Raw genomic sequence first — 25,859 nt, forward strand, 5'->3', positions numbered from 1 at the left:
ATGGGTGTGGTCACCATGACATCATCAAGTAATTTGCATAATTTACTACAATATGATTTTCTCTAAAAAGGCTCAAAAAATGTATACTTACTAATTAATAATAACAGTTTTGTTTTAAACGTCCATCCATCCATCCATCCATCCATTTTACAATATAATTACAACACTTTATTTACATATTTATATACAGATTTGAACAATAAGTTATTCACTGAAATATATTTATTAATTGTGGTTCTTACAAAAAATATATCTTATAAAATATAAAAGCTAAAATGTCTCTTAAAGCTCTGCCCCTTTAATTAGTGCATACTAAATAATTTAACTTTAGCCTACTACTACAACCATATTATTTACCAGCAACATAAAGTGAAACAGAGGCAGAGGTGTCCTGCCACAGTCAGTAACAAATAAACAGAAAACAGTAGTGGTCAAATACAAATAAGGCAACAAGAGAAGTATCCTACACTTCTCTTTTGTAAAGTAAACCTGAACAGCCTATATGGGCATCTACATCAACTATATGATTTGCATGAGAAGCTGGACAGGACAAAAAAAAATAAAAAATTATTTGTGGCGGACGTAATTCCTTCTTGGCGTTCCGCCACAAATAAATGAATGTGTGGGAAACACTGCCTAATAAGCGCGGTACCCTCACTAAAATGTTCTACATCCGATGAGATGTTTAATCTTTTACAGACCTCACACATAAAGACGAAAAAAACAGGCGTTTAACAGTTTTGATGGATACGTGTGTGGTGTGCTCCAATAATATCAATAACACACCACACATATTACCATTCTGTCCTTCCACTAGTGTTGTACCGGTACCTAAATGTAATTTGGTACTTTTCTAAATAAAGGTGACCACAAAAAATGTAATTATTGGCTTTATTTTAACAAAAAGTCTTAGGGTACATTAAACATATGTTTCTTATTGCAAGTTTGTCCTTAAATAAAATAGTAAAAATACAAGACAACTTGTATTTTAGTAGTAAGTAAACAAACAAAGGATCATAATTTAGCTGCTGACGTATGCAGTAACATATTGTGTCATTTATCATTCTATTATTTTGTCAAAATTATTAAGGACAAGTTGTAGAAAATTAATTATTAATCTACTTGTTCATTTACTGATAATATCTGCTTACTTTCTGTTTTAGCATGTGCTATCTACACTTCTATTAAAATGTAATAATCACTTATTCTTCTGTTGTTTGATACTTTACATTAGTTTTGGATGATGCCACAAATTTGGGTATCAATCCGATACCAAGTCGTTACAGGATCATACATTGGTCATATTCAAAGTCCTCATGTGTCCAGGGACATATTTCCTGAGTTTATAAATATAATATACATTAAAAAAAAACCGAAATAAGATTTTGTAATCATAGTAGTATCGACTAGATACGCTCATCACAGTGGATGTTCAGTGTAGATCCACCATTGGCGTTTGTATATATTTTAGGGTCCCTGAAGAGTTGGTACTGCAGGGAATTCTGGGAATTTTTCCTGTTGTGTTTGGCTTTTCCCCACAAACATGAAGATTTTGGGTCATGAATGTTGAACAAGTTTAATATTTATGATTTTTGCCCGACCCCCTTTGGAGCCAATTATCAGGACAAAGTCACTCTTAACACAGCTCAGACCACAGGAAAATCTTATAAATATAATCTTGTAAGACATAGTCGTTTTGGTAGGGAAAGGGGGAAAATCAGAACAAAAGAAACCGCACGTTTGTCTTTGTGTGTGTGCCAAGCCTTAGTGTAAATCCTTCTGATCCACTTCACTGACACACAATTGAATTACAAACACAAGAAGAACTCATTAACTTAGAGGGAAGACGGAGTTAGCGTCACGGCCTGAGCTGACGTAGAGATGGCAGTGCTTTACAACGTGATTATACGAAATCAATAAAGCCTATGTTGTTGGGGTCACCGCCACCGAGACCTCGCCATTGTGAAGACGTCAAGTGCTTGGCGACCGCTGGAGTTGACCTCGTCCTGATGATCCGTAGAAAACTGGTGACGTCATCAAGATGTGATTGTCTACTGATAGAAGGGTTAAAGTAAAACATGCAGTCTGTTTAGGAAGCAATGGTCGAAAAGTTAAAGGAAGGTAGACTCCAAAAGCCCAATAAGTATTGTAAAACTAAACTCTTTACTCACTATTCACATACTACTACTTTATAATGTCATAGGTCAGGGGTCGGCAACCCGCGGCTCCGGGGCCGCATGCGGCTCTTTGACCACTCTGATGCGGCTCAGCTACATACTTGCTGACCCCCCCGATTTTCCCAGGAGACTTGTGGATCTCAGTGCCTCTCACAGATAACTCCCAGGGGAAATATAATTATATTTACACTCTAATTACTATATAAAGGAAGTGCCCTAATTGCACTGCAATAATTGTCCTCTATAGCATTTACAAACAGTGTGCCAGTCCGGCCACATGTTGTATGTAGCTTTTACTTGCACACATAGGAGACAGCAAAGCATACTTACTCATCAGCCACACAGCTTACACTGACGGTAGCCGTATCAAACAACTTTAACATTGTTACGTTACAAATATGCGCCACACTGTGAACCCACACCAAAAAAGAATGAAAAACACATTTCTGGAGAACATCCCACCGTAACACAACATAAACACAACACAACCAATACCCAGAATCCCATGCAGCCCTAACTCTTCCGGTCTACATTATACACCCCCGCTACCACCAAATCCCCCCACACATCAACCCCCCCCCCCCCCTCTCCGTGCGTTGGTTGCGCGGAAGAGTTAGGGTTGCATGGGATTCTGGGTATTGGTACCGTCAGTGTAAGCTGTGTGGCTGCTGAGCTAGTACGCCTTGCTGTCACTTACGTGAGCAAGCCGAAACTGCATTGTACATGTGGTCAAGCAGGTACACTGTTTGGGCAGACTGAAGAGGGCGCCAAAAGCAGTGCCATCACGCCCGGGAAAAATGAGAGGGTTGGCAAGTATGACGCTATCCAGCGCCATTCATTCAAAACTCGCGGGCCGCACTAACATCAAATTTCCACATTATAGTGCGTGCCAGTGCGTGTGTCTGATACCCCTGGTTAACATAGCACAAAGCATTTAAGCTTTGTATGCGGTGTTTTTCATTTTAAATTAAAAAAAATTTTTTGTGGCTCCCATTATTTTCTTTAATTTGTGAAACCTGCCAAAATGGCTCTTTGAGTGGTAAAGGTTGCCGACCCCTGTCATAGGTAGAGATGTCCGATAATGGCTTTTTTGCCGATATTCCGATATTGTCCAACTCTTAATTACCGATTCCGATATCAACCGATACCGATATATACAGTCGTGGAATTAACACATTATTATGCCTAATTTTGTCGTGATGCCCCGCTGGATGCATTAAACAATGTAACAAGGTTTTCAAAATAAATCAACTCAAGTTATGGAATAAAATGCCAACATGGCACTGCCATATTTATTATTGAAGTCACAAAGTGCATTATTTTTTTTTAACATGCCTCGAACAGCAGCTTGTACCGGAAGTAGCGTGACATCACAGGAGCTAGTATTCCTCACAATTCCCCGTTGTTTACAATGGAGCGAGAGAGATTCGGAGCGACAAAGCGACGATTACCCCATTAATTTGAGCGAGGATGAAAGATTCGTAGATGAGGAACGTTACAGTGAAGGACTTGAGAGGCAGTGATGGACGTATCTTTTTTCGCTCTGACCGTAACTTAGGTACAAGCTGGCTCATTGGATTCCACACTCTCCTTTTTCTATTGTGGATCACGGATTTGTATTTTAAACCACCTCGGATACTATATCCTCTTGAAAATGAGAGTCGAGCACGCGAAATGGACATTTAAAGTGACTTTTATCTCCACGACAATACATCGGTGACACACTTAGCTACTGAGCTAACGTGATAGCATCGTTCTCAAATGAAGATAGAAACAAAAGAAATAAACCCCTGACTGGAAGGATAGACAGAAGATCAACAATACTATTAAACCATGGACATGTAACTACACGGTTAAAAATTCTCAGCCTGGTAAGGCTTAACAATGCTGTTGCTAACGACGCTAAGGCTAATTTAACAACTTAGCAACCGGACCTCACAGAACTATGATAAAACATTAGCGCTCCACCTACGCCAGCCAGCCCATCAACAGCCGTGCTCACCTGCGTTCCAGCGACCGACGGCGCGACGAAGGACTTCATCCGTGGGTTTGGCGGCAAGCATCGGCTAGGCGTAGTAAGTAGTCCTTGTTGTGTTGCTGTAAGTATTGTACTTAGCCGCTAATACACCGATCGATCCCACCTACAACGTTCTTCTTTGCAGCCTCCATTGTTCATTAAACAAATTGCAAAAGATTCACCAACACAGATGTCCAGAATACTGTGGAATTTTGTCGAAGAAAACAAGATGTTTTTGTATCGGGTCGATGGGGTCCAACCACTTCCGTGGATTTTGTGACGTCACGCGCATAAATCATATCCAAAGGAGTTTTTCAACCGGAAGTGTGGCGGGAATTTTAAAATGTCACTTTATAAGTTAACCCGGCCGTATTGGCATGTGTTGCAATGTTAAGATTTCATCATTGATATATAAACTATCAGACTGCGTGGTCGGTAGTAGTGGCTTTCAGTAGGCCTTTAAGGTTTATTGGCGCTCCGTACTTCTCCCTACGTCTGTGTACACATCAGCGTTTTAAAAAGTCATACATTTTACTTTTTGAAACCGATATTGATAATTTTGAAACCGATACCGATAATTTCCGATATTACATTTTAAAGCATTTATCGGCCAATAATACCGGCAGTCCGATATTATCGGACATCTCTAGTGTGAAATATTATTTTATTCGTAGTATTGTTAGTTTAAGTATGGCGTTATATTTGTGTCCTAATGTCCAGGTCGCAAAGTCAGATTTTGAGGACAGAAATATATATTTTGCAAGCACAGACATTATAGTTTGCAAAAAAAATTAATTTGAGAAAAATGTTTTTCTTTTGGAGTGAATATAAATGTATTTTGTGCACATACAAGTGTTTGCTTGTTGGCTATTATCCGTGTTAACTTGTACTACTAAAGTGGTGAATAGTGAACAGCTACTACACCAACTCTAAACACGTAACTTAAGCAACTTTCCACAAAAGCAAGTGCTGCAAAGCATGCTGGGAAACTGGAATAACTCCTGGGAACAGTAGCTCCCAGCATAGTTTACCACAGTTGTGTGAATAGTTGTTAAAAGCACATGTTTAGACTAGAGATAACATAGTTGTTTATCCTACACCAGTTGTGTGTGTGTGCGTGTGTGCGTGTGTGCGTGTGTGCGTGCGTGCGTGCGTGCGTGCGTGCGTGCGTGCGTGCGTGCGTGCGTGCGTGCGTGCGTGCGTGCGTGCGTGTGACATCATGAGTCAGCCTGTTATGTTGAGTAATGATGTTCCGTTGTTTCTAATCTTAATACAAAACCCAAAAGCAGTGAAGTTGGCACGTTGTGTAAATGGTAAATAAAAACAAAATACAATGATTTGCAAATCCTTTTCAACCTATATTCAATTGAATAGACTGCAAAGACAAGATATTTAACGTTCAAACTGGTAAACTTTATTTTTTTGCAATATTAGCTCATTTGGAATTTGAACATGTTTCAAAAAAGCTGGCACAAGTGGCAAAAAAGACTGAGAAAGTTGAGGAATGCTCATCAAACACTTATTTGGAACATCCCACAGGTGAACAGGTGGGTGCCATGATTGGGTATAAAAGCAGCTTCCATGAAATGCTCAGTCATTCACAAACAAGGATGGGGCGAGGGTCACCACTTTGTGAACAAATGCGTGAACAAATTGTCGAACAGTTTAAGAACAACATTTCTCAACAAGCTATTGCAAGGAATTTTGGGATTTCACTATCTATTATCTATAACATCATCAAAAGGTTCAGAGAATCTGGAGAAATCACTGCACGTAAGCGGCAAGGCCGGAAACCAACATTGAATGCCAGTGACCTTTGGTCCCTCAGGCGGTACTGCGTCCAAAACCGACATCAGTGTGTAAAGGATATCACCACATGGGCTCAGGGACACTTCTGAAAACCACTTTCAGTATTTACAGTTCGTCGCTACATATATAAGTGCAAGATAAAACTCTACTATGCAAAGCGAAAGCCATTTATCAACAACACCCAGAAACGCCGCCGGCCTCGCTGAGCCCGAGCTCATCTAAAATGAACTGATGCAAAGTGGAAAAGTGTTCTGTGGTCTGACGAGTCCACATTTCAAATTGTTTTTGGAAACTGTGGACGTTGTTTCCTCTGGACCAAAGACGAAAAAAACCATCTGGACTGTTAAAGGCGCAAAGTTGAAAAGCCAGCATCTGTGATGGTATGGGGGTGTATTAGTGCCCAAGGCATGGGTAACTTACACATCTGTGAAGGCGCCATTAATGCTGAAAGGTACAACATATGTTGCCATCCACGCAACGTCTTTTTCATGGACGCCCCTGCTTATTTCAGCAAGACAATGCCAAGCCACATTCTGCACGTTACAACAGCTTCGTAGTAAAAGACCTGTCTCCCGTTGAAAATGTGTGGTACATTATGAAGCCTAAAAAACCTTAAACAACTTAAGCTGTACATCAAGCAAGAATGGGAAAGAATTCCACCTAAAAAGCTTAAAAAATTGGTCTCCTCAGTTCCCAAACTTACTGAGTGTTGTTAAAAGGAAAGGCCATGTAACACAGTGGTAAAAATGCCCCTGTGCCAACTTTTTTGCAATGTGTTGCTGCCATTAAATTTGAAGTTAATGATTATTTGCAAAAAAAAAACAAGTTTCTCAGTTAGAACATTAAATATCTTGTCTTTGCAGTCTATTCAATTGAATATAAGTTGAAAAGGATTTGCAAATCATTGTATTCTGTTTTTATTTACTAATTACACAACGTGCCAACTTCACTGGTTTTGGGTTTTGTATGTTATCCCTAATGGTCATTCTAGGCGCTGTATTTGAATTTTTTTTTATCACGTGGCTAAAATGTGATTCTGAAGTGAATAGTTGATATATGTTTATCCCGAATCAGCCTCCAGACGCCCCCCAGTAAGTTGAGTTTGAGACCCTGTAAATTGCGTATTCCACCAGGAAGACCAAAAGTTCCCAAACAGGGGACTTTAATAACAGAAGAGGGTTTTCAAGCTCTGGCTTCTCCTTGGCATGATCAACAGCCATAAACCTTACCTGTCCCTCATTTAACGTGTACCATGTGAGAACCGAATGTTCTGTACCGGAAAATTTGGATTGTGAATACATGTACTGTTACAGCGCTGCAATTTAAAAGTGTTGTCTGGTTTTTCTCGTCTCAGCTCGCCATCATGGCGTCAGTGAAGTGGTGAAAATGTGTAGTGTAAAAAAAATAGAACATTAAAAGAACTTGGACAGACTGATGAGAATAAATGAGAGGCTGCCAACCTCCCCGAGCTCGTTCACTCACCGTTCAAGTTTCTGTCTTTTTGTGTTATTTTTTTTTTTACAGACAGCCTCATTGTGTGCTGACATAAATCTGCAAGCTTGGCAGGTCGTTTGAATACATTTTTTCATCAGAAAGCTTGTGCATTATGCTTCAATAACACAGCCAGAGCTGTTAAGCAATTAGAATATTTAATGGATTTAATTCCTGGCGTGCTCTTAATTTGGATTAAAGAAACACTTTATAATCGGCTCCAACTGTACCTTGGAGATGTCTTTTCACCGGATGCCTTTTTTGCAAAAGTTATCGTGATTAAACGCTTTATTAAAGTGCTGCATCTGGAAGACATCTAATTGTCTGCGGCAGGGGTGTCAAACTCATTTTAGATCGGGCGCCACATGGAGAAAAATCTACTCCCAAGTGGGCCGGACTGGTTAAATCACGGCACGATAACTTAAAAATAAAGACAACTTCAGATTGTCTTCTTTGTTTAAAAATAGAACAAGCACATTCTGAAATTGTACAAATCTTAATGTTGTTGGTTTTTGTTTACACTTACGTGTTGCGGTAATAGTATTGTATCTTTATTTGTTGTTATTTATATTTTCGAAATAAATGATGTGATAATGTTCATCAGTCAACTCATTGGTGTTAATTTTCAATCTATCAAGATAAAAAAATAATATCAAAATCAAATTACAGGATGTTATTTATGTAGTTTGTTCATTTTCCTCGACTGGTGCACTAACATCCTGTGGTTTATTTATTTTTTTTACATATGTAGCATAATTTTATTTTTTTACATATGTAGCATAATCTACAAAGATACAAACAATTGCTATTGGGACATCCAGTGGACACATTTAGAACAGCAGTTTCTTTCATTCAAAAATTTCGGCTCATTTTTATACTTAGCAAACTCATCCCGCAGGCCAGATAAAACCTGTTTTATGTTTGACACCCCTGGTCTGTGGACAAGCATGCAGAAAAGTGAGCAGGACATATGTAGCACGACATTCACCTTAAGGATCCTAAACATTTTTATAAAAGCTTTTAAATATTTGTACTACCGTATTTTCCGCACTATAAGGCGCACCTAAAAACCTCCAATTTTCTCAAAAGCTGACAGTGCGCCTTATAATCCGGTGCGCCTTATACACTGCAAAAAGTCAGTGTTCAAAAACAAGAAACAAAAATTACTGGTATTTTATTTGAACTAAGCACAATTATCTGCCAATAGAACAAGAAAATTCGGCTTGTCAAGACTTTCCAAAACAAGTAAAATTAGCTAACCTCAATGAACCCAAAAATACCTTAAAATAAGTATATTCTCACTAATAACAAGTGCACTTTTCTTGGTAGAAAAAAAAGACCTTTTTGCTCAATATGTTGAAAAATATTCTTAAAATAAGTAAATGCTAGTGCCATTATCTTGACATAATGATATGCGCTCGGCATCATGATTTTTTTTCCATGCTTGAAGTAAGAAATTATTACTTTAAAAAAGCAGTTTTATACTTGTGAGTGTTGATGACACAGCTTTGCAACAGTTGATATTCTAGTTTCAAGCATGTTTTACTCAATATAGGTCATCAAATCTCAGCTACAAGCTCCAATATCTTACTGAGATCATTTAGGACCAAAACCCTTAAAACAAGTAAAACACTCGAATATAAAATCTGCTTAGTGAGAAGAATGATCTTATCAGACAGAAAATAAGCGAATATCACCCTTATTTGAGATATTTCATCTTACTTAGATTTCAGTTTTTGCAGTGTATGTGATATACAGTAAATGTTGCACTACATGTTATACCTTGCTGTTGTTAAAGGATAAACGAAATACCACGTCACTGACTTTACCTCGGGGAAAATAATAGAACAGCTGTTTATTCATTTTGTGAGTGAACGGAGTTGTCAGAACGCTGGTTTGTAATCTATTAATAAAGTTTGACTGACCTATCTATACTGACTGTTTTGTTGGCATTCCCTTTAGCGCAGCTCCATCTAATGGATGCATAACGTAACCCCAGCCTCTACTGATAGCGTCTATGCTATGCGCCTTATAATGCGGTGCGGCTTATATATGAACAAAGTTTTAAAATAGGCCATTCATTGAAGGTGCGCCTTATAATCCGGTGCGCCTTATAGTGCGGAAAATACGGTAGTTGGTATCAATTAAATATAAATATATATATATATATATATATATAGAATGACATTACATCCAGTAATCGCTGCACACTCCTTTGTATCGTCCAATCAGGTTCCTCCACGAAGGACCTGGGTCCATCTCTGGGCTTAAAGAAGTCCAGTTCTCTCGAGAGCCTCCAGACGGCCGTGGCCGAGGTCACCCTCAACGGGGATCTTCCCTTCCACAGGCCTCGCCCTCGCATCATCAGGGGGCGGGGCTGCAACGAGAGCTTCAGGGCGGCCATCGACAAGTCGTACGACCGTCCGGCACCCGCCGAGGAGGACGACGAGGGCATGGAGACATGTAAGACCCGCACACTGAGTCCACAAGTTGCAGCATCTCTGTACTGAAAATCAAAGGTTTTGATGCCTTCTGCAGCCAAGCTGTCGCCGCCATCAGAACACAGCAAGCCCGTCAGGGTGGTTCCCCAGCGAGGACCGCGGTCACGATGTAACTCTCGCCTCATGCCTGAGATGTGAACGCTTTGCATTACGGGCTTCATGCCACTAACATCTTAATTCATAACTCGGTAACGTCCTGATGAGGACGCATGAAGGCAACATGGCGAATGATCAATAACTGGACGCTAATCGTTTGTCTACTAATGAAAGCTGTTATCAGGCATCGCCACAGCAGCGATATTAAAAAGTGTTAAGTGGAGGATGTGTGACTTGGATTAATAAGTCCGTTCTGAAGCAGTCTAACAGAAGATGCAACGCATTGGGGGATGGCGTGGCACGGTTGGAAGAGTGGCCGGGCCAGCAACCTGAGAGTTCCTGGTTCAATCCCCACCTTCTACCAACCTCGTCACGTCCGTTGTGTCCTTGAGCAAGACACTTCACCCTTGCTCCTGATGGGTCGTGGTTAGGGCCTTGCATGGCAGCTCCCGCCATCAGTGTGTGAATATCAATCAATCAATCAATCAATGTTTATTTATATAGCCCTAAATCACAAGTGTCTCAAAGGGCTGTACAAGCCACAACGACATCCTCGGTGTCGAGTGGGTCTGACATAATATTGTGAAAGTCCAACACATCAGCGAAAGTCCAGTCCATGGTGGGGCCAGCGGGAACCATCCCGAGCGGAGACGGGTCAGCAGCGTAGAGATGTCCCCATCTGATGGACAGGCTAGCGGTCCACCCCGGAGCAGAGTAGAAAAGAAAAGAAAAGAAAAGAAAAGAAAAGAAACGGCAGATCAACTGGTCTAAAAAGGGGGTCTATTTAAAGGCTAGACTATACAAATGAGTTTTAAGATGAGACTTAAATGCTTCTACTGAGGTAGCATCTCTAACTTTTACCGGGAGGGCATTCCATAGTATTGGAGCCCGAATAGAAAACGCTCTATAGCCCGCAGACTTTTTTTGGGCTCTGGGAATCACTAATAAGCCGGAGTTCTTTGAACGCAGATTTCTTGCCGGGACATATGGTACAATACAATCGGCAAGATAGGCAGGAGCTTGACCGTGTATGTGAATGTGGAAATAGTGTCAAAGCGCTTTGAGTACCTTGAAGTATAACCCATTTACCATTTACCTATGATGATTTGAATCTACATATAAAATACTTAATTATTTTTTTTTAGTTAAATGTACACTGTTCAAATTAGGGATGTCCGATAATATCGGCCTGCCGATATTATCGGCCGATAAAAGCGTTAAAATGTAATATCGGAAATTATCGGTATCGTTTTTTTTATTATCTGTATCGGGTTTTTTTTTTAAATTTTTAAATTTTTTTATTAAATCAACATAAAAAACACAAGATACACTTACAATTAGTGCACCAACCCAAAAAAACCTCCCTCCCCCCATTTCTTTCTGTTATCAATATTCTGGTTCCTACATTATATATCAATATATATCAATACAGTCTGCAAGGGATACAGTCCGTAAGCACACATGATTGTGCGTGCCGCTGGTCCACTAATAGTACTAACCTTTAACAGTTAATTTTACTCATTTTCATTAATTACTAGTTTCTATGTAACTGTTTTTATATTGTTTTACTTTCTTTTTTATTCAAGAAAATGTTTTTAATTTAGTTATCTTATTTTATTTATTTTTTTTAAAAGTACCTTATCTTCACCATACATGGTTGTCCAAATTAGGCATAATAATGTGTTAATTCCACGACTGCATATATCAGTTGATATCGGTATCGGTAATTAAAGAGTTGGACAATATCGGAAAATCGGATATCGGCAAAAAGCCATTATCGGACATCCCTAGTTCAAATATATATCTTGAAGTTTTCGCCTGTATTTTTTTACAGACATAAATAAACTTAATAAACATTACATAGATTCACTCGGTCACATCCGATTCACCTGCACTCTCGCTGATCGATTCACACCTGCATAAAAACAGCTGTGTTCAGCAGCGTTTATGCCACTTGGTGTTATTATGCGCATGGCGCAATTACCGCATTTTTCGGAGTATAAGTCGCACCGGAGTATAAGTCGCACCTGCCGAAAATGCATAATAAAGAAGGAAAAAAACATATATAAGTCGCATTTTTGGGGGAAATGTATTTAATAAAACCCAACACCAAGAATAGACATTTGAAAGGCAATTTAAAATAAATAAAGAATAGTGAACAACAGGCTGAATAAGTGTACGTTATATGACGCTTAAATAACCAACTGAGAACGTAGTGATATGATATGTAAAATAGAGTATTGTTGGTGGGTTTTGGATGGTTATTTAGAGGGTTTTGTTGGCGTAATAGAGAGCCCCCATAAACTCAATTGTTGGCAAAAAAAATTATTTTATTTACGATTTAGAATGCATAAAAAACATATGTTTTCATGTCTTACATAGGGATTGTAAATGATAGAAGGCACATCTCTTTCAAATGTTTGCATATTTCCAGTATGAATGATCTGCTGATATAGTCAGAGTGCAGAAGAGTTCCCATTGTGACATCATCCGAACCCGAATCTACGGAAATTGCAGATTTTCTTTAGAAAAGAGAAGTGTGGGATACTTCTCTTGTTGCCTTGTTTGAATTTGACTAATACATTTTGGGGTAAAATTTTTGTAAGCAAAACCAGTTTTCTTTTCAGTAATATAGAAATGTATCATTGCTGTTATCTATTTTATGGAGGAATGTAGTTAATCATGGAACTGGCACCCAATGTTATTGATAAAGTATTTACTTTGTATCGAGAATCGTTTTGAATTGATTCTGAATCGAATCATTACCCCCAAGAATCGAATCGAATCATGTGGTGCCCAAAGATTCACAGACCTACTGCTCGTACATGCACATGCATCCTCCGCTGTTGCTATTTCTAATAAAAAGTAGCGTATAGTTCAAACTTGTATCTATCTGTCAGTAAACGCGCTGTGGAAGCGCCAAAAACTACAACATGGCTGGAGGCATGTAAACAAAACCGCCCACAAACGGCGCATCCTGAACAGACGGTCAGAAAGCGGTTTGAAAATGGTCTGTAAAACATAATCTATGCAACGAGTCATACCAAAGACTATAAAAATGGGACCCGTTACCTCCCTGCTTGGCACTCTGCATCAAGGGTTGGAGTACTTTAACTTTAACTTAACATTTTGACCAAATAATCACCAGTACATGTTATGTACTGTAGACTACAAGGAAGTGTCAGATCTAGTCTGACTAGATCTGACCAATCTAAGTCTATGAGCACAAACTGATAAAGCCTATTCAGATGAGAGGCGAAACGTCTTTTAAGACAAACCAAACAGTCCAGTTGCGATCGATTTCACGCCCCGAGATGACAATGACCTGGATGAATGAGAAAATTCATAGACAACTTATTGACTACAATGTCGGACTACAATGAAAGACTCGTGCAAAGGTTTTTAGGTAAACCTCTACCATATATGGGGATATCCGCTGATTCACACCTTGGATAAATGTCAAAAGTGGTGCAAATTCCAACCGGCTCGTTTGGAGGAAGTATGAAGGATGGCATTATAGTTTTATAAATATTTAGTAGAAATTTTCGGGACTTAAGCAGATCCCAAATACACAAAAAACGATACCAATCGGTAAAACAAAGTATTCTATTATGATTATATTATGGTCCCTTATCAGAATCAGAAATACTTTATTAATCCCCGAGGGGAAATTTAAATTTTCAGCACAATCCCATTCAAAAAGATTAGACAAACATTACAGGGAGACAGAACAGGATCGCTGACGGGTCTGCCAACTTCCGGCGCCCCTTACAAAAAAGGTGAGATACAGGTAAACAATGGGTGGCTTTGGGGGGGGTGAGAAAAAAAATTGGTCTAAGCCTGGGCCCCTGGACAGGGGGTCCAGACTGAGGCCAAGGAAAAAACCAACTCATAGCCATAGCACACATCCCTCTTACAAGTGTGTAAGAGGGACCTACTATGCAAAACAAACTTTTCTTACCTATTGGTTCTTATTTTGGTGCATTTGGGATCTGCATAAGTCCAGAAAATTTGAAATCAAACTATGGGAGCATGGCGGAAATATTTATAAAACGATCTTGCTTTCCTCCATACTTCCTCCAAACAAGCTGTAATTTGCACTACTTGTGACATTTTTACCATTTGAGATGTCAACGGAAATATTGTTCAGTCTGCAACCCGTTTAGGCAGAACATCTTTCAACCCCAGTCATTAGTGGCCATGAGACCTACGGTGCTTTCAAAGATACATAATGCAATGTAAAATGGTTGATGTGGATACTCGATCTAATCTACATGGTTGTCTACGTTGTTGATGAATCGCGTCTATTGCATAAGCCTTTGTCTTTCTCACAGTGGAAGAAGACACGGAGGAGAGCTCACGCTCAGGTCGAGACTCTGTGTCGACGGTGGCCGACCAGACGCCGCCATTGGTCCCGGAGAAGCCTTTAGTCAACGGGACCAACCAACCCAAAGAGGAGAGGAAAAAGGACAAAGGTGGCAAGGAGAAAAAGAAGGGGGAGACCGCAAGGGACAAAGATAAAGACAAGGGCAAAGCAAAGAAGGGAATGCTGAAAGGACTGGGGGACATGTTCAGGTAAGACTCAGTCGTCATTGTAGTATTTCTAGAATTTTAATCGTACAATGGTACCTTGGATTTTTTTATGTAGAGGCTATATGTTCATAGACCAAACAGTGCATTGATGTTTTGCCTGTCAAACACACTTTGCTGTCCATTCGCTGTTAACATCATGGGGCATTCAAGTGCACTGCGTAACTCTAAGTGTTAGGCAAACAGGCTATCAGACACTTTTTATCGATTAAGGCTGCAGAGTAATCCGAAAGACGTTATGCTAGTTGACAGAGTGGGGTGTTGTGCCGTTAAGTGCTGTCAGAAATGCGTTTGATTGAATCAGTTGCATTACAGTCATCTAAAACCGTACAGTTTTAGGTATAACATCAGTGCCCCTGCCAGCAATTGATAAAGAAAGTGAGAAACACTATTAATAGGCTTACTGAAATTATTTTTTTTTATTTAAACGGGGATAGCAGATCCATTCTATGTGTCATACTTGATCATTTCGCGATATTGCCATATTTTTGCTGAAAGGATTTAGTAGAGAACATCCACGATAAAGTTGCAACTTTTGGTCGCTGATAAAAAAAAAAGCCTTGCCTGTACCGGAAGTAGCGTGACGTCGCAGGTTGAAAGGCTCCTCACATTTTCCTATTGTTTTCAATGCAGCTAGAGCGATTCGGACCGAGAAAGTGACGATTACCCCATTAATTTGAGCGAGGATGAAAGATTCGTGGATGAGGAACGTTAGAATGAAGGACTTGAGTGCGGTGCAGGACGTATCTTTTTTCGTTTTGACCGTAACTTAGGTACAAGCTGGCTCATTGGATTCCACACTCTCTCCTTTTTCTATTGTGGATCACGGATTTGTATTTTAAACCACCTCGGATACTATATCCTCTTGAAAATGAGAGTCGAGAACGCGAAATGGACATTCACAGTGACTTTTATCCCCACGACAATACATCGGCGAAACACTTTAGCTACGGAGCTAACGTGATAGCATCGGGCTTAACTGCAGATAGAAACAAAAGAAATAAACCTCTGACTGGAAGGATAGACAGAAAATCAACAATACTATTAAACCATGGACCTGTAACTACACGGTTAATGCTTTCCAGGCTGGCAAAGCTTAACAATGCTGTTGCTAACGACGCCATTGAAGCTAACTTAGCAACGGGACCTCACAGAGCTATGCTAAAAACATTAGCTATCCACCTACGCTAGCCAGCCCTCATCTGCTCATCAACACCCATGCTCACCTGCGTTCCAGCGATCAACGGAGCGACGAAGGACTTCACCCGATCATCCATGCGGTCGGCGGCTAGCGTCGGATAGCGCGTCTGCTATCCAAGTCAAAGTCCTCCTGCTTTTGTTGCTGCAGCCAGCCGCTAATACACCGATCCCACCTACAGCTTTCTTCTTTGCAGTCTTCATTGTTCATTAAACAAATTGCAAAAGATTCACCAACACAGATGTCCAGAATACTGTGGAATTTTGAGATGAAAACAGAGCTTTTTTGTATTGGATTCAATGGAGTCCGAATACTTCCGTTTCAACGATTGACGTCACGCGCATACGTCATCATATCTAGACGTTTTCAACCGGAAGTTTAGCGGGAAATTTAAAATTGCACTTTATAAGTTAACCCGGCCGTATTGGCATGTGTTGCAATGTTAAGATTTCATCATTGATATATAAACTATCAGACTGCGTGGTCGGTAGTAGTGGCTTTCTGTAGGCCTTTAAGAAATAACTCTTAAGTAAAAAGCACAAAGATAGCGTTCGCATGGCTCTCCCCTCCTTTTGTTTCCCGCCGTTCACAGCCTTCAGGTAAAAGGTAAACGTGATCAATTTTAATTTCTACATTTCATTTGTCACTTATATGAGGTGGCGACTTGTCCAGGGTGTGCCCCGCCTTCCGCCCGAATGCTGCTGAGATAGGCTCCAGCACCCCCGCCACCCCGAGAGGGACAAGCGGTAGAAAATGGATGCATGGAATTGTCATTTATATGTATTTCTCATTGTTTTCTATAAAATGTGTTTTGTGTCCATATTTCTGGGTCTCTGGAACGGATTAATTGGATTTACGTTATTACTTCCTCGGAAGATTGGGTTTTCAACGGAGCCTATAGAACGGAACAATAATAAAACCCAAGGTACCACTGTACATTTGTCTATATTTGATCCAGTATTTATGCATATTAGTGTGTGTGACCATGCACACATCCACCGCCTCCTTCTTCTTTCTTTAGGCACTCTTTATTATTTTTCTGTGTTGTCACATTCATTGGAGTTGTGGTGCACATAACAACACATTCAGCCCGCTGGCTCACTTGTTTTTGTTTCTATCGCTCTTTCTTTCATTGATTTATTTCCTCTTTCACATTCCTTTCTGCTACTTTACACACACACACACACACACACACACACACACACACACACACACACACACACACACACACACACACACTATCAAAGTGTATGTATAATATATTTTAAATGCCTCCACAGCATGTTTTCATGGTCCTTGTTCGTGAATGTGACGTTTGGGATAAGATGTAGTTTTATGTCGTAAACCTGGACTTGATTTTGACTTTGTCTCCTTCTTTTCTTCTTTTTATTTCAAACACTCGTGTTCCACTTCACTTCTTTGAATGTCCCTTTGATTTTGTGTCTTCACTTGACTTTCTTGTCATCCGTCACTTTCCTGCGCTCGCCTCCACCTCATTTTCTCTGTTTCATTCATCAGCTTTGTTTCTCTCTTCACCTTGTTGTTATCGCTTTGGAAGTGGAATAATCACGGCGGTACAATTTCTCTTTAAAGGGGTCCTCTCCTGATTTACAAACCCCGTTTCCATATGAGTTGGGAAATTGTGTTAGATGTAAATATAAACGGAATACAATGATTTGCAAATCATTTTCAACCCATATTCAGTTGAATATGCTACAAAGACAACATATTTGATGTTCAAACTGATAAACTTTTTTTTTTTTTTTCAAATAATCATTAACTTTAGAATTTGATGCCAGCAACACGTGACAAAGAAGTTGGGAAAGGTGGTAATAAATACTGATAAAGTTGAGGAATGCTCATCAAACACTTATTTGGAACATCCCACAGGTGAACAGGCAAATTGGGAACAGGTGGGTGCCATGATTGGGTATAAAAGTAGATTCCATGAAATGCTCAGTCATTCACAAACAAGGATGGGGCGAGGGTCACCACTTTGTCAACAAATGCGTCAGCAAATTGTTGAACAGTTTAAGAAAAACCTTTCTCAACCAGCTATTGCAAGGAATTTAAGGATTTCACCATCTACGCTCCGTAATATCATCAAAGGGTTCAGAGAATCTGGAGAAATCACTGCACGTAAGCAGCTAAGCCCGTGACTTTCGATCCCTCAGGCTGTACTGCATCAACAAGCAACATCAGTGTGTAAAGGATATCACCACATGGGCTCAGGAACACTTCAGAAACCCACTGTCAGTAACTACAGTTGGTCGCTACATCTGTAAGTGCAAGTTAAAACTCTCCTATGCAAGGCGAAAACTGTTTATCAACAACACCCAGAAACGCAGTCGGCTTCGCTGGGCCTGAGCTCATCTAAGATGGACTGATACAAAGTGGAAAAGTGTTCTGTGGTCTGACGAGTCCACATTTCAAATTGTTTTTGGAAACTGTGGACGTCGTGTCCTCCGGACCAAAGAGGAAAAGAACCATCCGGATTGTTATAGGCGCAAAGTTGAAAAGCCAGCATCTGTGATGGTATGGGGGTGTATTAGTGCCCAAGACATGGGTAATTTACACATCTGTGAAGGCGCCATTAATGCTGAAAGGTCCAAACAGGTTTTGGAGCAACATATGTTGCCATCCAAGCAACGTTACCATGGACGCCCCTGCTTATTTCAGCAAGACAATGCCAAGCCACGTGTTACATCAACGTGGCTTCATAGTAAAAGAGTGCGGGTACTAGACTGGCCTGCCTGTAGTCCAGACCTGTCTCCCATTGAAAATGTGTGGCGCATTATGAAGCCTAAAATAGCACAAGGGAGACCCCCGGACTGTTGAACAACTTAAGCTGTACATCAAGCAAGAATGGGAAATAATTCCACCTGAGAAGCTTGAAAAATGTGTCTCCTCAGTTCCCAAACGTTTACTGAGTGTTGTTAAAAGGAAAGGCCATGTAACACAGTGGTGAACATGCCCTTTCCCAACTCCTTTGGCACGTGTTGCAGCCATGAAATTCTAAGTTAATTATTATTTGCAAAAAATAAAAAAAGTTTATGAGTTTGAACATCAAATATGTTGTCTTTGTAGTGCATTCAACTGAATATGGGTTGAAAAGGATTTGCAAATCATTGTATTCCGTTTATATTTACATCTAACACAATTTCCCAACTCATATGGAAACGGGGTTTGTAAATTATCGCGGGGGTGTCTAGTAAGCTAGTAAGTTGATTTGCACATTCTGGTAGGCTGCAAGAGAAGCATGTTACAAGGCCAGTACACATGTCCTCAAATTACTAGCAACTACCATAGATACCAGACGGACTAAGGTCAGTGCCTAGCATCTTCCGCCTTTGTATTCGGCATCTGAAAGAAGATTTATCGGAGACTGTGCAAAACCAACAAGTTCATTCAACATCGGACATCAGCCAGCCTGGAGGGGCACATGACTGGAAGTTGGTGGCATACATTTTTCATTTTCGTTTTCCATCTGAGACTACAGAACAGACCAGACCTCGTGCTCTGGTGCTCGTCACTTCGCGCCGCTTACAGCTCAATGTTCCCTGCTATGAAGGAAGCTTTTCAACGCAAGAACCACCAACCATCAGGCTGCATAGCAAGCAAGCCCCGTGGTGCGTGTCTGCTCCAAGCCAAAGAGGAGTTTACGTAATGTACCGAATATTTTTCTGCAGGTTCTGACTTTCTCCCCTCGAAGATATTTTGCTTATTTTTTTTTCAATTCCGCACGGAACTGGGATGAAGATGCAACTAAAACACATACTACGCAATATGAAATTGCCTCCAGTCTTTTGTAGGTGACGTTAGCGCGCTGATGAAGGTCACTCTTTGAACCAAAAAGTGGGCGTTCAGGAATGTGCTGAAATTCACCAGAAAACAAGCCTAAAATCACTACTAATTTGGGGGGGATCTTATCTTTATACAAAACCAGTGAAGTTGGCACGTTGTGTAATTCGTAATTAAAAACAGAATCCTTTCCAATATTAAATTCAACAGAATGCAAATACAAGATATTTAAAGTTTGAACTGGGAAACTTTATTTTTTTTCGCAAATAATCATTAACTTAGAATTTAATGGCTGCAACACATTGCAAAAAAGTTGGCACAGGGGCATTTTTACCACTGTGTTACATGGCCTTTCCCTTTAACAACACTCAGTAAACGTCTGCGAACTGAGGAGACACATTTTTTAAGCTTCTCAGGTGGAATTCTTTCCCATTCTTGCTTGATGTACAGCTTAAGTTGTTCAACAGTCCGGGGGTCTCCGTTGTGGTATTTTAGGCTTCATATTGCGTCACACATTTTCAAAGGGAGACAGGTCTGGACTACAGGCAGGCCAGTCTAGTACCCGCACTCTTTTACTATGAAGCCACGCTGTTGTAACACGTGGCTTGGCATTGTCTTGCTGAAATAAGCAGGGGCGTCCATGATAACGTTGCTTGGATGGCAACATATGTTGCTCCAAAACCTGTATGTACTTTTCAGCATTAATGGCGCCTTCACAGAAGTGTAAGTTACCCATGTCTTGGGCACTAATACACCCCCATACCATCCCAGATGCTGGCTTTTCAACTTTGCGCCTATAACAGTCCGGATGGTTATTTCCTCTTTGTTCCGTAGGACACGACGTCCACAGTTTCCAAAAACAATTTGAATTGTTGACTTGTCAGACCAGAGAACCGTTTTCCACTTTGCATCAGTCAATCTTAGATGAGCTCGCGAAGCCGGCAGCATTTCTGGGTGTTGTTGATAAATGACTTTAGCTTTGCATAGTAGAGTTTTAACTTAAATTTACAGATGTAGCGACAAACTGTAGTTACTGACAGTGGTTTTCTGAAGTGTTCCTGAGCCCATGTGGGGATATCCTTTACACACTGATGTCGTTTTTTATGCAGTACCGCCTGAGGGATCGAAGGTCCGTAATATCATCTCTTATGTGCAGTGATTTCTCCAGATTCTCTGAACCTTTTGATGATATTACGGACCATAGATGGTGAAATCCCTAAATTCCTTCCAATAGCTCATTGAGAAATGTTGTTCTTAAACTGTTCGACAATTTGCTCACGCATTTGTTGACAAAGTGGTGACCCTCGCCCCATCCTTGTTTGTGAATGACTGAGCATTTCATGGAAGCTGCTTTTATACCCAATCATGGCACCCACCTGTTCCCAATTAGCCTGTTCTCCTGTGGGATGTTCCAAATAAGTGTTTGATGAGCATTCCTCAACTTTCTCAGTCTTTTTCTACACTTGTGCCAGCTTTTTTGAAACATGTTGCAGGCATCAAATTCCAAATAACAGTTTTCCAGTTCAAATGTTAAATATCTTGTCCTTGCAGTTTATTCAATTCAATATAGGTTGAAAAGGATTAGCAAATCATTGTATTTTGTTTTTATTTATGATTTACACAACGTGCCAACTTCACTGGTTTTGGGGGTTGTACATCATTTTTAGATCTAGGACTATGTAGTAAGTGCCAATGTTGTCAGCATTTAAGAATAATTGGATATCGGGTATGTTTGGAAGAGTAGTGGTTCTCGAACTTTTTTCACCTCAGAAAACACTCGGCTCTCCAAGTACCAATATTTTGGACACTGTAACATTACACACAGATTGAACAGTAACACTGTTTTTGAACATAGGAAAATAAAATACTGTACTTAAATAATGAATCAAATCTTTGGCATACAACTAGATGGAGCCTGCGTGCCACTACTGGTACATGTACCACAGTTTGAGAATCACGTGGTTTGTTCACATTTTGTTTAGCTCCCCGAAAACAAAAAAGCTTTCCATTGCGGCCTTATATCGGTTTCGATAGTTATTCTTTGTGGAAGTGGGAGGGGCCTCCTCAATCAAGCTGAAAAAAAGCAGGGATGTATTTCAAAGACATTTTTAAATGGACGCCTCTGATGAGTTTACTCATTACATGATGCTGTTTGACCTATGGTTTTAGTTTAGTTTAGTTGATTATTTCTTCGGTCAGTGGTCAACAAAATAAACAGTTGTACATTCATAAATTGAAAATGTTGCAGACCGAAAGGGTTTAGGCTGAAGTTGAACACTTAGTGCGCCTAACCCTATAAACAATGTCAAATACAAGATGAGCTTCCAAAAATTATGAAATTTCCTTTGCACAACATATTATAAATACAGCTTGTACACAACATAAACACTGTTCAATTATATACACAGTAAAACAGGGGTCACCAACCTTTTTGAAACCAAGAGCTACTTCTTGGGTACTGATTAATGCGAAGGGCTACCAGTTTGATACACACTTAAATAAATTGCCAGAAATAGCCAATTTGCTCAATTTACCTTTAACTCTATGTTATTATTAATAATTAATGATATTTATCTTTGTGGAAACACTGATCATCTTAATGATTTCTCACAATAAATATATATAGCAACAGATAAATATCAATATGCAACACTTTATTTTTATATTTTCTCTAAATTGAACATTTTCAAATGATCACTTCTAAGACAGTCTTGTGAAATCACAATATCCCATTTTAACTAGCTGGCCACTAACATTTTTTAACAAATCATGAATTACTTTGCACCATGTTTGTACAAATAATAACTCATGTAAAATACAAAAGTCAACTCTCGAATTTTTAAATCATGTCACACTTTGAACTGGACACCAAATCTGTTATCTGTTTCTTTGTCAGTTAGTGAAGACCAAGTCTTTAAAATATTTTCTTGGATTTTCAAATTCTATTTGAGTTTTGTCTCTCTTAGAATGAAAAATGTCGAGCAAAGCGAGACCAGCTTGCTAGTAAATAAGTACAATTTAAAAAATAGAGGCAGCTCACTGGTAAGTGCTGCTATTTGAGCTATTTTCAGAACAGGCCAGCGGGCTACTCATCTGGTCCTAACGGGCTACCTGGTGCCCGCGGGCACCGCGTTGGTGACCCCTGCAGTAAAGGCATGTGAAATATCCTTGTATACGTGTTAAACCTTTGTACCAATTATATACCATATACAAACAATTATACTTCCATTATTATTTATATTTCACGTTTAGTTTTTAATTAACATCGATCATAGTATTAACTACTGTGTTGATTCAAGAGTGATATATTTTTCCAAGACATTGGTCTTAAAGTGTTTTTTAAACGTGTGAATGGAACTGGAACATTTTAAGGAATCATCCAAGCTGTTCCACAGATGAACCCCCCTGACAGAAACACATCTACTTTTTAAGCTCGTTCTTATGTCTGCTTTCTGAAAGACAGCTGTAAACAGTTTAGAATTTACGTGACGCTAAATGTCTTGGAAAATGTGGTATTTCAGGTTTGGAAAGCACCGCAAAGATGAGCGTCCGGGAGACAGGATGGACCGTAAAGGCTCCAACAAGTGGCGGTCAGAGGAGACGCACGTTTCCGACGAAGAGACGCTGAAGATGAGGATGGAGCAGGAGAGGTGAGTTCTTCTTCATGTCATTTATTGGTATCTCAATGCCATTTAGGATCATGATATGGCTTTTATTGTGGAAAAACCCATAAGAAAAGAACAATTAATGAATCAAGTGGTCTTAAATGGATTAATTAATAAAGATGTTTGCATCGCTTGTGATCAGCAGACAGAAAGTCACCCTCATTGTGTTTCCTTCTGAACCTAAATGTCATCCCTCTACTGTTGTTGTAGAAATGTCACGGCCATTAGTGTGCTGGCCCCTAATAATCCCGACCATTCCACGGCAGATTGTCCTCTTCCTGCGCAGAGTTCAATACTTGCAAATGCTTCTGGTAATTGCTATAAACTTCATGCAAATGGCGTATGAAGAAGTCAGATGGTTACTATGCTGGACATCGTGGAAAATGTTCTCTTTTTTAAAGTATTATTATAAATATGTTTTGACACACTCTTAGCCTTCACTTCAACTTGCACTGTCAAATAATACTTTTTCAAAACTTTATTTAACACACATCTGTGGCAGTGAGTCGGGGTTATTAGTTGACGATGTTTGCTATGACACATGTGCATATACACTATATTGCCAAAAGTATTTGGCCACCTGTCCAAATGATCAGAATCAGGTGTCCTAATCACTTGGCCCGGCCACAGGTGTATACAATCAAGCACTTAGCCATGGAGACTGTTTCTACAAACATTTGTGAAAGAATGGGCCGCTCTCAGTGATTTCCAGCGTGGAACTGTCATAGGATGCCCCACCTGTGCAACAAATCCAGTCGTGAAATTTCCTCACTCCTAAATATTCCAAAGTCAACTGTCGGCTTTATTGTAAGAAAATGGAAGAGTTTGGGAACAACAGCAACTCAGCCACAAAGTGGTAGGCCACGTAAACTGACAGAGAGGGGTCAGCGGATGTTGCTACAGAGCTCCAAACTTCATGGGACCTTCCAATTAGCCCACGTACAGTACGTAGAGAGCTTCATGGAATGGGTTTCCATGGCCGTACAGCTGCATCTAAGCCATACATCACCAAGTCCAATGCAAAGCGTGGGATGCAGTGGTGTAAAGCACGTCGCCACTGGACTCTAGAGCAGTGGAGACGCCTTCTCTGGAGTGATGAATCAGCCTTTTCCATCTGGCAATCTGATGGACCAGTCTGGGTTTGGAGGTTGCCAGGAGAACGCTACATTTCGGACTGCAATGTGCAGAGTGTGAAATTTAGTGGAGGAGGAATTATGGTGTGGAGTTGTTTTTCAGGAGTTGGGCTTGGCTCCTTAATTCCATTGAAAGGAACTTAGAATGCTCCAGGATACCAAAACATTTTGGACAATTTCATGCTCCCAACCTTGTGGGAACAGTTTGGAGTGGGCCCCTTCCCTCTTCCAACATGACTGTGCACCAGTGCACAAAGCAAGGTCCATAAAGACATGGATGACAGAGTCTGGTGTGGATGAACTTGACTGGCCTGCACAGAGTCCTGACCTGAACCCGATAGAACACCTTTGGGATGAATTGGAATGAAGACTGAGAGCCAGTGTGTGACGTCACCAATGCGCTTTTGGAAGAATGGTAAAACATTCTTATAAACACACTTTGTGGACAGCCTTCCCAGAAGAGTTGAAGATGTAGTAGCTGCAAAAGGTGGACCGACATCATATTGAACCCTATGGGTTAGGAATGGGATGGCACCTCAAGTTCATATGTGAGTCAAAGCAGGTGGCCAAATACTTTTGGCAATGTAGTGTAATTTAATGGACGCTGCAAGAGAGAGACAAAAAGTGAGCAATAAACATGATAAAACTTTCTTCTCTCCTTATTTTTTGTGGTTAGGGCTTCGGGGCAGCCACAGCAGCACCCGCTGCTCGTTGAGAAGAGCGATATATGCTTTCCTGTTAGTCTCCAAAAGTCTCAAAAAACAAAGCAAGTCACTACTTCCTTTTTGGAAATCGAGTATCCAGAGGGGTCTAAATACTGAATATGGCCAAAAAGTCCCAAAGTTAACAACTAGAGACGGGCGAAATGGCCCAAAATCTATATTGTGATATACTGTATATTGTGATAATGATTATAATACTCAACTGTCGACTTAATTGTCAATTCTTCACATGTACAAGACATACAAGGAATCGAAATTTCATTTTCAGAACAGTTAGTGCCAAATGTATTAGTTGCTGTCCATCACGAATGAATGAATGTATTGCACACTGCATTATGTTTGCATGAGGAAGGTTATTTTTATTTTCTAAGCTGCCTGTCTGACTTTTTGTACCCGCCTCCCCTCATAGGCAGAGAAAAGCACAACGTGTTTGTATTTCACCTCCAGCTCAGACACACTGCTATCGACAGGAAGTGCACAGCTGATTGGTTGCTCGACAACAAACGCGTTTAGCGGCGCTGCACCAAACTAGTCTCCCAGGGTTCCTGACGGGGGGGGGGGGGGCCTCGCACCTCGTCGTCCATCGATTGGCCGCTGCCAGAAGCTGCCATTGATCCACCTGCGATTGATTGAACGGTTTAAATCTCAGCTCCCAGAGG

General features: G+C 40.2%; 1 protein-coding gene across 6 annotated transcripts in view; it reads left to right on the forward strand.

The window, feature by feature from the left end:
- LOC133631076 (partitioning defective 3 homolog) overlaps positions 1–25,859 on the forward strand; it is a 412,449-nt gene that overhangs the window by 277,006 nt on the left and 109,584 nt on the right. For all 6 annotated transcript variants that reach the window (XR_009821393.1, XR_009821392.1, XM_062023105.1 and 3 more), the window contains 3 exons: positions 9,727–9,957; positions 14,426–14,666; positions 23,202–23,330. Coding sequence is in view for 4 of the 6 variants with exons in the window: in XM_062023105.1 (XP_061879089.1) it covers positions 9,727–9,957; positions 14,426–14,666; positions 23,202–23,330 (601 nt within the window). In the remaining 2 variants the exon portion in view is untranslated. The remainder of the gene's footprint in view (positions 1–9,726; positions 9,958–14,425; positions 14,667–23,201; positions 23,331–25,859) is intronic.

The sequence above is a fragment of the Entelurus aequoreus genome, linkage group LG16 (genome assembly GCF_033978785.1).
Source record: "Entelurus aequoreus isolate RoL-2023_Sb linkage group LG16, RoL_Eaeq_v1.1, whole genome shotgun sequence".
In the NCBI taxonomy this organism is placed as follows: Eukaryota; Metazoa; Chordata; class Actinopteri; order Syngnathiformes; family Syngnathidae; genus Entelurus; species Entelurus aequoreus.